The sequence below is a fragment of the Candoia aspera genome, chromosome 5 (assembly GCF_035149785.1).
Source record: "Candoia aspera isolate rCanAsp1 chromosome 5, rCanAsp1.hap2, whole genome shotgun sequence".
In the NCBI taxonomy this organism is placed as follows: domain Eukaryota; kingdom Metazoa; phylum Chordata; class Lepidosauria; order Squamata; family Boidae; genus Candoia; species Candoia aspera.
Genome location: NC_086157.1, coordinates 39,315,129 through 39,328,737, shown reverse-complemented (window position 1 = coordinate 39,328,737; position 13,609 = coordinate 39,315,129). Strand labels below are relative to the sequence as shown.

The 13,609-nt window shown below is 36.7% G+C and overlaps 1 protein-coding gene across 2 annotated transcripts; it reads right to left on the bottom strand.

Moving 5' to 3' along the window:
• Positions 1 to 1,423: 1,423 nt before the first annotated feature.
• On the bottom strand, positions 1,424 to 12,741 carry RP2 (RP2 activator of ARL3 GTPase). Of its 2 annotated transcripts, none has more exons than XM_063305027.1 (5): positions 12,649 to 12,741; positions 8,316 to 8,981; positions 5,960 to 6,074; positions 3,852 to 3,937; positions 1,424 to 3,154 (listed from the first exon to the last, which is right to left on the bottom strand). In XM_063305027.1, exons 1-5 carry the CDS (start codon positions 12,724 to 12,726, stop codon positions 3,071 to 3,073), a joined length of 1,029 nt encoding a protein of 342 aa, XP_063161097.1. In that variant the 5' UTR covers positions 12,727 to 12,741; the 3' UTR covers positions 1,424 to 3,070. The 2 variants fall into 2 exon arrangements, with proteins under 2 accessions (XP_063161097.1, XP_063161096.1); XM_063305026.1 differs by lacking the exon at positions 12,649 to 12,741 and adding an exon at positions 12,421 to 12,626.
• Positions 12,742 to 13,609: the final 868 nt, after the last annotated feature.

The window sequence follows — 13,609 nt, the reverse complement described above, 5'->3', positions numbered from 1 at the left end:
CTGGGACTTTCCAAATAATAATTTGATCATGAGATTACCTGTGATGATAGTAATGCTTGAGGGCAATTAAAATCACACAGAATTCAGTAACTTACACACACACATTCAAACAAGGGTTTTGTTTTGGTAGGCCTTAGCTTTCATATTGACGCAGCATCTCTTATAGATACACTGTTCCAACAAAATAGTAATATATGCCTTTGCTAGAACATATATAAAGACAATCATGATTGAGATCAAAACATCTGATTGAGATCAAAACACCACAAAGATGAGCTAGGAAGTCAGTATTCTGCCTTAAGAAATGTGATTCAGTTGCAATGTCATGTTGTTTCACTGATTTTGTAGGGATTTTCTTAAGATGAAGTAAGCTTTTGACACATAGTTTATTGCATATAGTTTGTGTATATGCAGCCTGATAGCAGTTTTCTGATAAACACATAGGCTACCCTCAGAGCAAATGTGCTATGTTTGAGATCTCAGTGTGATTAACACATTTTATTAAGCTATGTACAGTAGATGAGACAGAATTTAAATGCCAAAGGTAAACTCTGCTGAATCAAAGCAAAGGTCTGCCTACTACAGGTTTGGCCACACTGCCCATCCAGGCACCAGAAATCCTCAAACAGGACACGAACATGACAATAATCTCCCAGTTGTGTTTGCTCATAGTAAATGACTTATAGGATGATATATAGCCAGTGTGAGCCTTATCTTCCATAAATCTAACCAATCTATTAAATCTTACAAATTGGTCTCCAGTTAGGCACACACAAAACATAAGCTCAGACTGGCTGTTTTGTTCTGAGTTTAGAATACTCAATAAATCCACATCCTAAAAGGTTTTGTCCTCTATCCACACAAAGTCACTGATTTTGTACCAAGCTGAGACAAAACAAGGCCATCTGAGGATTATTCTGAGTAGTATGTTCAGGTTGTTACTTTTATTTTCTCAGCATTAACTAATAAAACAGGAGCTGTAGGTGCTTCTCTGTTGCTCTTAGCTGAAACTGGTTGAGCAGAGACATTCAAAAGAAACAGTGAAGTTCAGAGCTTAAAAACCATTTTGGATATTTAAAAAAAGCCTGTTGCCTACCTAATAAGTTTATTGCTTTTCCATTTTTTCCTTGGCATAATTAAATAAATAGGCAAATGGCTAGAATTTTTGCTGGCTTCTGTGGTTTGAGAACTTTATTACAAGATTATTGAAGCAATCATTTTCCCAATTTCTAACTAGCTTTAAACCTCTGCAACCTATCTAATTTTTCATCTTCCCATTAGGCATATTGTATAATGTGATTATCAGCATCAGATCCAGCAAAATCTATCTGAAATAAAAAATAAGATTATAAATGTAAAAATTTAGTAACTGACTATATGCAACACTGATTAGGTATTGTTTTTTTTAATGCAATATACATTCCACATTTTAAACAAAGGGATGCTTTCATTTATTTATTATAAAATACATTTCACAAATGCTAGACAAGTTGTATATAAATGCTGTAACATATAAAACCTCTTAAATTCTATACCAATAAATTCCATTCATAAACAATATCTAATACATAACAATTCAGAAATTAATGCATGAGTCCTTCCATTTTGATATTATAAAAACAAGTAAATGTCTGAGATGCCTCCAATGATTAGACAAATCGGCTGTCCACTGCACAATGCAGAAGTTTTCTTTTCTCTTCCGCCCCCTTATAGTTGTTTCCTGTTAAAATTTACAGGTAAAAATTTTGTACATAGTCTTTATCCAACATAAAGTGCTAATATAGAAAAGAAACCATTTACATATAGAATATTAACTGCACAAAAGGAAATTCATTTTACAGTTGTGTAAAAGATCAATCTTACAGATACCAGTAAATTTACAGTATAATCCTTAAGCACCAACATTTACTTAAAGCAAGCCCCCGGCAGCTACAGCATGGCTAAAAGCCATTTTGCTATACTCTGAATAAGTGATAAACTGATTGCATTACCATCTTAATTTTTAATTCTCATAATCTTTATTTTTCCATTCTAAACCAGCTCAATGTTTCAGGTAATGTATCTCAAATACGGAAGAAACATTTGTGTGCACACTTCATTTTAACCGTAATTTATTAAACAATAAGTTTTTGAAGAAGTTTTGGAGCGGCCTATATTTGAGTTTAAAGGATCGGGTCAATTAATTATGTGCATGGGTTTTGGGGGGAACAGGCTTGTGTGATATGCCTGCATTTGGGCTTTTTATTTGTTTATGGGTGGATACTGATGTTGAAGTAGAGTTCCTCTGTGACCTATCTTCTGTCTTACATATTTTCTGAGAATTACCATTTGCTTAATGTTATGTTGAGCTTTCTGCAGTCAAAGCAATTTATGGCCCCACTGCTGCCCTATATTTGGAGAGGAACTGAGCATGGAAAAAAGAAAGAAATTATTTGAGAAAATAAGCAAGAGAAAGTTCAACCTGGGAAGAGATGCTGTTCTAGCTGCTGTTGCCTTACATCTCTGTGGATCAGAAAAAGGTAAGGGTAGGGTGCAAACTAAAATAGGAAGAATCATAATTTAACAGCACAGAATCTGAAAACTAAAACAGGGCTTACTGCAGAAATAAAGCTCTTTTTGCACGTAAGGATTCAGACAAACATTTAGGTTAAAAAAATCCTGACTTGATATTTGGAAATTTCAGGACATACTTAATATTACTAATGGTTGTTAAATGTTATAAAGCATGCCATTATCAAAATTGAGTTTATGCTGAAAGATACAAATATACATAAAAAATTGTTCAATATGGACCAGCTTTCTAACATCTATACTTCTATCTAGTGTACCATTATAGCTGAAAATATTGTAATATTAAAATATAATATGTAGAAAAGAAATAGTCACATTACAGTTAAGAGGGATTACAAAGTTACTTCAATTTTACAGTGTTATTTGAGAAATCAGTGTTATACAGAAAAGGCAAAACTTGTATTTTACTTTAGAATATTTCACTTAATTCAGACTGCTGTACAAACCTAACGCTCAATTATCAAAGCAGACATTTTTCAGTAAGGTGTTTTTGTTTCTTTTACATTCCCATCTGCATATCAGCAAAATTATAGAAACTGTCTACTTCTCTTGAAGCAGACAACTTGTCCTCAGATACAAAAACCTGTATTTTAGAATAAAAAGAGAAAGCACAATTAAGGTTTTACTCCAGAATTTTAATTTTTTTTAAATAACCCAATCAAGTGGTTTACTATTGAATTAAGAATGCTAATCTAAAACTGCAAATTGATTGATACAAACATAATAAAAACATTACATTCTCATTTTCAAATATTATCCCTAACCCCTTAAATGATAGAATCTTGGTATCTTCTGACATATAAGATTATTTACATTTGATTGTTCACTCCAAGAACTAGCGTAACATATTGGTTAGAATGTTGGGCCCAAAGTTAATTGGATGACGTTAGGAGAATCACCATGTATTTATTAAAAGGATTTACATCTAGATTCCAAGTTCATAAAATATATAATAAAATGCAAAACATATTAGTAAAAATTCAAGACATTGTTTCATTACCCCAGTCACTAGGGGATGTTGACAATACAGATAGTTAGGAAAACAGATGTGACTTTATATGTCAGCAAAAGCAGAATGGAAGTACCTGTATCATGTTTGTTTATTACCCTCACCAAGTAGAACCATACACATGCTCTATCTCTCCCAAGTTTCTGGGAGGAAGGGCAGAATTAAGTTCAATTTTAAAAAAAGTAAAATTCTATTGAGAAAGCAGCCCAATGGAGAAAAATGCTAGTAGTTCCAGAAAATACTTTCAGGGAGAATCTGCACCACTACTTACCTTAGCTCCACTGAAGACATTAACAACAATGTCTTGACAGGTTGCTATAGAACCATCTCCGTTAAACTCTAAAGCAACAACAGGACCTAGAAAAGCAATAATTAAGAATTAGTATTTTTAACATTAAGTTGTATTCAACTCTGCTTGCCTACAATTAAACTGAAGAAAATAATCCTTTCTCCATAGCAGTCCTTTCCCCCAGATCTGCTCTGGAATGTTGGGAGAAGATACTGGGTACAACCCTGTATTTTTCTGATAAATCTCACAGCAACTTTTGGCATTGTCAACTATGATACCTTCCTGAATTGTGTAAGTTAAGGTCACTGTGTTAACAGTGATTTGACTCCTACTTGCACAAACAGTTCTAGATGACTGTACCTCTAACTCTGGTAGCTCTGCTGTGGAATGCCATAGAGTACTATTTGGTCCCTAATGCTTAATATTTAATCCCTAATATTTAACATTTATATGAAGCCACTGGGAATAATCTTCAGCAGCTTTGGAACTGCACTTCATTAATATTAATTTATTTAAATGATTTATATGGCTGCCAGACTTGCAAATTGTGGCTTGGGGGCAACTTACATATGAAAATATTACTGTTGACCATAGATTGATGGCTTTATGCTTAGATCACTACAACGTAATCTATGTGGGGTTTCCCTTCCATTTGATCTAGAAGCTGCAGTGGTGCAGACTGCAATAATCAGACTGCTGAGTGAGGTGCATCACCTTGTACCTTCATTTCTGCTGAAGCAACTAGACCAGCTTTCAATTAACTACTGAGCCAAGTTCAGGGACTTGCTTAAAATTTGTATGTTTGGACCAGAATCCTGATGGACCACCTTCAGTGTTACAGACCTGGTCAATTGCTGAGATTGTTGGGGAGGTTCTGCTATGTCTGCCAAATGCACTCAGTGTCATCTCGCAGTCTCTCACAGGTGGGCTTTCTATGTGGTAGCACCTACATTACAGAATGATCACAGCCCTGAAGTTCATGAGGCACTAATCTTACAGTACCAAGGCACTTGTTCAAGGCATCCTTCTTCACAGAGACCTTCTCTGAATGCTGGATAGGTGTGAGGTTTTTTGTTTGTTTCTGCTTCTGTTTTCCATTCCCATCACTTTTATGTATATAATTTATGTTTTATTGTATTGTTGCTATTTTGTATTTTATATTCTGTAAACTGCTCAGAGATCCTTTATATAGAATATGGTAAATAAATAAAAGTCATTGTATATCCCCCACCTTTTATGAAAGGAAAAAAAAACAGCTGATTAAAAAAAAGTATATTTACTAGTAGGAAATATGTCCCCACCCTCAAATATTACCTGTACGTTTGGAAGGAGTCATCCTACAGTCACTGAGAATAAGCTACAGCTGAAATTGAGCAAATGGGCAGAGGGACAAGCGGCTGAAGACATCAAGCTCTTAAGATTAGCCACCACTTGGAAGGGGCTCCTTGCCTAGTGGATTTAATCCTTCCTGTAATGCTGAAATGTGGCATTTTTTTTTGGATAAACAAGGTATCTTCAAAGCAAAGTCTAACATACCATGGGAGAATCCATTACTCCTTTAAATTTGAAGAATACTGGACTACTGGAATTGTTCCTTGGATACAACAGTATCTACTGTACCTAGGGCTAAATACAGTTCTGTGATATTGGAACAATGCACACTTCTTATTGGGAAGCAAAATCTGCTTCCTGCTTATTCTTTTTACAGAATTAAATTTGTCGCAGCATTGCTACAGCTCTGGTAAACTAGACAGTTAAAAACGTAGCTGCTGATTAGTATCAAGTCCAGAAAACCTTATTAAAATTCAGCTTTGCAAAGAGACCAGCATATTCCCGTATTCCCTTCAAGAATAATTTTGATAGTACAGCTTTTACAAATAATCTTTGTTATTTATTTGTAGCAAAAACAAAAAACAAAAAACTTTGGCATGAGCTTCACCAACAAGTGATCTGTGCCATTTGATGACAGGGTTTTTTTAAAAAATGTTTATGTACAATATAATTTCCATTGCCCTCTGCCTCAGGAATTACATTCAGATTTAAGTAAAAGGTTTAATTATTCAAGGTTTCACTTTTTCAAATAATTATACCTTTTTCAAGTAAAGGGATGAATTCAGATGCTCTTTGCTGGAACACTCGTTGAGCATCATCAGCTTTCATTGAAACTTCTTTAGTCTGTACCAGCCAAAAACCTCTGCCAGTCATCTATTGAATTTCAATAAGAATTAGAATCACATATAAAATATATAAATTTTTAATATACAATTTACAATGTACAACATACAGAAATAATCCTGTTTAGAAAACCAAATCAGTTTGGTCTAGTGGTTAAGGCGCTGGGTGTCCTAACAGTGAGAAATCACACTGAGACGAGGGGTAGGTCTCTAGTGTTTATTACTGCTACATAAACAGAATCCTAACAAACTGAATAAGCGTGGGAAAAACCCAGACATATAAACCCCAAAAGCTAAGGCGGGCCTGATCTGTGTCTCTTTGAATGGCTGCTTAATTCCTCAGTACTACGCATGCGTTTTCCACCCTGGATGGGGGCCCCTTCCTGCTCGCCATCAGTACTCATGACACTGGGCTAGAAACCAGGAGACCGTGAGTTCTAGTCCCACCTTAGGCCTGAAAGGTGGCTGGGTGACCTTGGGCCAGTCACTCTCAGCCCAACCCACCTCACAGGGTTGTTGTGAGGAAAATAGGAGTCAGGAGTATTCGGTATGTTTGCCACCTTCAGTTATGTATAAAAGTAATAAAGGCAGGAGAGAAAATAAATAAATATAAAAATCACTTATTTCTTATTTTTATGCAAATGCTTCCCATACAATTTCCCCATTGTTTACAGCTATCTATACCCTCTTTAAGTCACAATAAATTGGGAAAACCCACAAAAACAACACTGAACCGTGTAAAGAGCTCTGTGCCTTTATGTGGTTCAGAAATAGCTTGGATGTGACATAAGGAAGTCAAGAAAATGAACCATCAATCATTGAGAAAGATGGGGTCTAATTGAGAATAGTTTATTTATGACAATGTATAACAATTTAAAGTACTTTAAATGCCCAGATGAATTAATTTGGATTCCTGTAATAAGCAGGGGGATGAACTCAATGTCCTATATGACTCCTTCCAACTTTATGATTCTAAAGTACTGTTAGCCAGTCACTGACTTTTACAAATTAGCAAATAGTCAAAACTGATGTGTGAATTAGATGTATGTTTATTTCAGATAGGAGTGTACGATACACAAAGATTATTCTTCCTATGATACAACAGACAATTTGATTGTTCACTACTGCAGCAATAAAAGTGATAGCACTTTTAATTCTGAAATCTGCTTAAGCATTATACTTTTCTAGCCCGCCTTTATTTTTTATAAATAACTCATTTATAAACTGCGAACATACCTAATACTGCTTCCTCCTCCTATTTCCCCCACAACAACAACCCTGTGAGGTGAGTTGGGCTGAGAGAGTGACTGGCCCAAGGTCACCCAGCTGGCTTTCATGCCTAAGGCGGGAACTAGAACTCTCAGGCTCCTGGTTCCTAGCCCATTGCCTTAACCACTAGACCAAACTGGTCTGTGTGTATTGTGATAAAACAGCTAACGATGAATGATTAGTTACTAATTACTAGCTTTTCCATGATAATTCACTATTACTTCAGAAGCAAAAAGGGGCTCTACTAAATTCTGGAAATTTCCAATTCCCTTCTTCACTTTAGAACAACTTCTGCTGGTCTGAGGTCCATAGCAGCTTTGTGTAACATATGATGTAACATAAGCAGTGCCAAAGCTCTTCTGGGAAAGAGATTTAAGCATTTGCAAAGGCTTAAGATATCTATTTTGTACCTTAAGGCTCTTTAAAATGCAATGAAAATCCAACATTTGGCACCTCCCACTCTGGACGCTATAAAAGTCTGCCTGTGGCTCCTGGACCCTTTTTTGGGGGGCACCTCTGCCCTTGGACAAACACACTTGCAGTAAAACAAGATCCTATCCCAACCATAAATCAAAGAATTTTGTTTGATATTTTTTGCACAGGTGCTGATCTTTTCTAAATTTAAAAAATGAGATACAGAAAAACATTTGACATGAGGATTTTCAAACACCTTCTTACAAGTTTCTCTTTAATGTTGTACCAGCAGACTTCTACTTCTGTAATGGAATTCTCCTCCCTCTGCAACCCTCATGTGTATCCTCAGATTTTACTTTGGATTATTCTCCCATTGCATCCTACAGGATATATTCTCAGACTGCAAAGCATAAGCTGTCGGTCAATAAAGGAACACAGTTCAAAACAGCAGCCTGCATCATGTCAGAATTTGACTATGCCTTTTTACAGTCATTTAAAAGCTACAGATTTGTAATACTTTAATTTCTAAACAGGCAAAATAGCTTTGGTTTTAAATCCAAAGTATAAGGAATAGCAAACTGCTTCTTACCTCATCAATTAACTTTCTTGCATTGGCAGTTGTATAGTCCCCAGCAAAGAACACTACTAAGCAAGATTCCTCACTTTTTTTTGGCCGTCCCCCCTGTGTTACTGGAATTATGCTCCTGTTGACATCAGCTGAAATCCTCACAGCTTTCAGTTCTTCAGTAGTTGGCAATGGTACAAAGTCTTCAACTAAAGCATCCTCAGCTAGAAGACCCCAGTTATTTTCTCCTGAAACTGGTGTGAAGTCATGGATATTGCTCCATGTGTTGTTAAAGATGCTTAGTCCAGCATCTTTCAACTGCAATGCCAGCTCTGGATAATAGTACTGGAAACATCCAAATTTCATACCTGTAGAAGATTCAATAATGGGTTGGGTGGCACAGCACAGAAATACTTCTATCTTTCTGCAGTCTCGAGTACGAAACTGTTGGCATGCCACTACACATTTACAGTCTTTGCAGTCACGCAAAAATACACTGCCTTTTACAGGTCCTAGAAAGATTTGGCAGTTTGTACAATCATCAACAGTGATTGTAGCAGAATGATCAAATATATAGATATTGCAATTCTCACAGTCCTGAATGACAAACTGTTGCCCTGCAACTTTCCCAGGTAAACGTCCAACTGTTTCATTCTTGAGTCCAGAAAACATGTAATCTTTAGGATCAATCTAGAACAAAAACAAAAATTATGTAATCAAGATATATTCTTAAAAGATAAGAACATTTTAATTCAGCCTGGAAAGAATTTAGAATAGATATTTGCTATATTAGGCAGAATATCTAGCATCAACATTATTTTATTTCCTGTCTTAATGTATTCACCTTTCCTATTCCACTGAAGGAATTTTTTTTTAGTCAGACAACTTCTATTAAGAGCTTACAAATAGTTTATCAAAACAGAAGAGTATTCTGTATGCACAATTCAAATATACTATTGAATTGTATACTACTAAATTAAAAAAGTGACAGCATAATATAAAATGAAAGACAAGTATTTAGTGGTTTAAGTTTACTGATGATCAAGGATTTCTTGCAAGCTGACAACAGAATTGTACTTCTGAATATAATGTTGAAATGCACCATTAAACATACATACCAAATTTACATTTAAAAGTATTATAGATTTTATCACAAAAGCATAACAATTTGTTAAGCAATTTGTTATTTGTTTTAATTATGTAGTTAGCCAAGGTTATAAAACTATGTAGGTTCCAGACAGTATGTGATTCAAGTATCACATATTTTGAGGGATCACATCACATATTCCATTTATAGACAATACTGAAAAAATTGAATATTTAACCAGATAAAAGAAAACTAAAATTTATACAGTTTGTTTCTTATATATTATTTTAAATCCAAAATGTAAAACAGGAAAACTGGCTGCTAACTAAAACTAAGCCAAGTGGAGTAGAGAAGCTGTGTCACAACTAATTGGCCTACTCTGAAAACACAAGCAGAGTTGTTCTAAAGTTGGCAGGATTATGCCAATAATGACAAAACAATCTAATTCCCACATATCATCAGCTTTTAAAGCAGCATTTCAACTCAGCTGAGCTTCCTCAAACATCAAACTTTCCCCGATCATTTCAAGAAACAAAAAGCAAAGCCCACTTTCAAATGGATATCAAATTTAAAGCTACATTATTCCATTATGTAATATTTGTTGTCCCTATTCAAGTTGTTTTAATATTAGATCTGCCTCCTTTAGATTAATTCCAATTCTTCCTGATATTAGGACAAGTTAAACTCATTACTTGACATAATCCATTCTAAAGCTCCAGTTGATAAGAAATGGCATTTGAAATACAAAAATTGAAAGATATAAACTACTTAAAAATGGGAAGATGCAATTAATTTCTGCAATTTTATTTTTTTATATTCAAAATACATTTATAAATCTAAATATTGTTCATACATCCATAATCAGGAGCAAGCATTTAAAAGTTACAGGTAACTTGTACAGCACAGGAAAATAGGTGGCAGCCAGATTAAAAGGATGCTTGTTAGGAAATCAGGAAAATAAAATAAATTAACAAAATCAAAAGGATAAAGGCATACATAAATATATATGAATTTGTGAAAATGAGTTTAAGACATTTAAGCATTTATATTCAATATTTATATTCAGAATACTGTATTTGTTATCAGGGGAAAATATACAAGCATATTTCACTTTTAAACATTTGGTGCTCCCACAACTTTTAAGAATAGCAGGTGAAAGAAGTCACCTAGCCTTGGTAAGTTCTTGAAAAATTAAGCAGCATTTGGCCTGATTGTGCTTAGAAAGGAAATCACTGGGAAATCCCAAGGTGGTAGGCTAGACTGCCAAGTCAAAAGAGCAAGCAAATCTTAAATATGACAAATAATGCCATAATCCTACTCCAGAATGCACATGGACAGTCCCTAAAACTTCCAGCTTTTGTATATTGCAAGTTATAGAGAAGTTGTTTTCATGACTGAAGGAAATTAGTCAAAGAATACTGTATTTCAAAGTTTCCTTAAGCACCAAATGTAGAGGACAGTTGAAGAGAAAAAAATCTTGGGTCAGTGTTATGTACCTTGAAAGGGAGGCTTCCATACATCTTTCCTTATCAAAAAAAACAAAGAACCCTCTGGGAATATTAAAAGCTTGTGTCACTACCTGCAGTCTCATTCCTAATACACAAGAGATAGCTAGACAGAAAACAAGGGAAGATCATTACTTCTTAGATTATGTACACAAGAATACATTGATGTGCTCTGAACTATCACCATCAAGTTTAAGTATCTACCAAGTCCAACACCAACTAAAAGATACATTGATAGAACAGAAGTCAGCAAGGAAGTTGTATAATGCAAAACTGGTTTGTGATACTTTCGCTAGCTTGCCTGCACTTCAAAAATATGAGCTAAAAATCTGTTTCCTCCAAAGGGCCCTTGGTGGATAAGTTTTATTTACTTCAAAAAGAAGTTGTATATTGCCTGCTGCTGATTATATGCCTATCAGATTCTGTTGATTCTTACACTTTATTTTCTTTTTAAGCTTTTAATTGTGTCCAGAATTGTAAGCTGCTCCAAGTCATTAGAGTCAGTAAATAAAACTACCAACAATATAATTATGCAAGAACTTGTTACAATTAGTCTTATATTTAAAGAAGCAAGAAAAGGGAAGTGGAATTCAACCTTTAAGTGTGAAAGGAAGGTGATCAAGAATTTTCCTCTAGTTCAGTACTACAGGAATACACTATAAACAAGAGGAAATGTATAAAGTAAATGGAAGAAATAATTAAAATGTAATTGAATACAAAATCTTCAGATTCACAGACAGAACAAGGCACATATACTAGATTTTACAATAACTCTAGCTTTGCTACTCTATTAATCTATGACATCCATGCACTAATACATTATAATAATCTAATTTAAATACCATGTATCTGCCCAAGCCCACCTCACTGCTTCTGAAGGCTGGAAATCTTCACCCCACAGACAGGAGAGAGGAAGCCCATCACAATTCTTCAAATTCACCAGGATGGTTAAAGGCTGGTAAACAGTATCTATTCACACATCTTTTGAGATGGCAGGAATAACCTTTCAATCCTAGGGAAACTGCAGATAATACCCACTTGCCACACAAGCAGCATCTGTTCTCAGAAATAATCCGCACAGACCAAACAGGCAAGCAAAAACACTGCAAGGATTCCGGCCAAGGTGGCGGTGGGTGTCAGATGGGCTAAAGCAAGATTCTCCAACCCGGTACAACACCCAGAATAGTCACTATAAACCACAGCCAATATTTTGAGAGCTCTGCTCCCAACAAAGCTAGTATCCGTTTGGGGAAAACCGAAGTTAGGAAAATCTCATTGAAAAGAGAGAGGGAACGCTCGTGTTCCCACTTTATGCTATCTCGCAGTAAACGGAATTAACCCAGCTGTCTGAGTTCACACGATACACTGAACCGTGATCTAGCCCCAACTAGCGAGGCTCGCGGACACACCACGAGCCAAGCCCCATGTATCCCAACATGTTGTGCAAGCACAGCCAGCGAAGAAGAGGAAGCAGCCCTGCGCGCTCAGCGGCTGCCCCTCAAGGACGGCCGCTTTAAAAGACGGAAATAGCGGTTACCTTGGCTCGCTGGTCCCAGCTATACTGAGTCTGTTTGTCGGCCTCCGCGGACACAGGGCCGTTCCGGTCCCCGCTCTCCGCGCCAGCCTTCGGCTCTTTGGCCTGCTTCCTCCTCTTCGAAAAGAAGCAGCCCATAGTCCGTTCCTTCGCTTTACAACACACACGAACAGCAGGCACCCGCCTTCCCCAGCGGCTCCCTCGAAGAAAATAGAACTGAATATACCCCACCCTCAACTTGAAGCGCCTGCTTCCGGCTTCTCGCTCATCCGTCTCCCATGGCGACTGCGGCTTCCCCCCCCCCCGCATTTCTCCCAATCAGCATCGTGTCAGCCCTCCACAGATCTCCGTCAATCTGGTTTGCTGACAAATAGCGAGGCGCGATGTCGCCCGCGCTCCTCGCCGTCGGTCCCGTGGCTGGAAGCCGGGACAAAAATTGTCCACAAAAAGAGGGAGGTGCTGCCGCCATTCTGTGCGTGTTGCGGTTTGTTGCTTTTGCTGGCAGGAGGAGGAGGGGGGAGGGCGTATTTACACGTAGGCTCAAATGCGCGAATTGAACCCTACGCTGCTGTTTGAGCCTCGAGAAGGGTGTGCACACAAGTTACTCGGTGCGGAGAAAAGCATTCCGCAGATACACATAGAATGTATACGAGGAATAATACCAGCCTCTAAGATCACCTGCACGTGAACCTTTACGGGAGTGGAATCCTGCTTTCCGAGGTGTAGTAAAGTGTTGTGGATTATGCTATAAACTGCAATTATTGACTATTTGATTATGTATTTATAGCATAAGATTTAATCTCTAGAAAGCTCCAGCAAGTTTTCAGTTTATTTATTTATTTATCAAATTTATCACCGCCCATCTGCTCTGAGCAGAGGAACTCTGGACGGTTTACAATATAAAACAATAAATATATAATAAAATTCCAATATAAAACACATTATAAAACAATTTCACAAAGCTACCAAATATAATAAAATCCAGATGGCTATGGTCTCATTTAGTCATTGTATAGGAAGGGCACTTCAAGGTACTAACCAGCCCCAAGTATGACTATTTTCCTTCCCCAAGCCCGGTGGCAGAGCCAGGTCTTCAACTTCCCCCGGAAGCCTAGGAGCGATGGGGCTAATCTCACCTGGGGGGGGGGGTTCAGTTACTAAGATGAATGTTCTATTCTGCTTCTCTTTACAG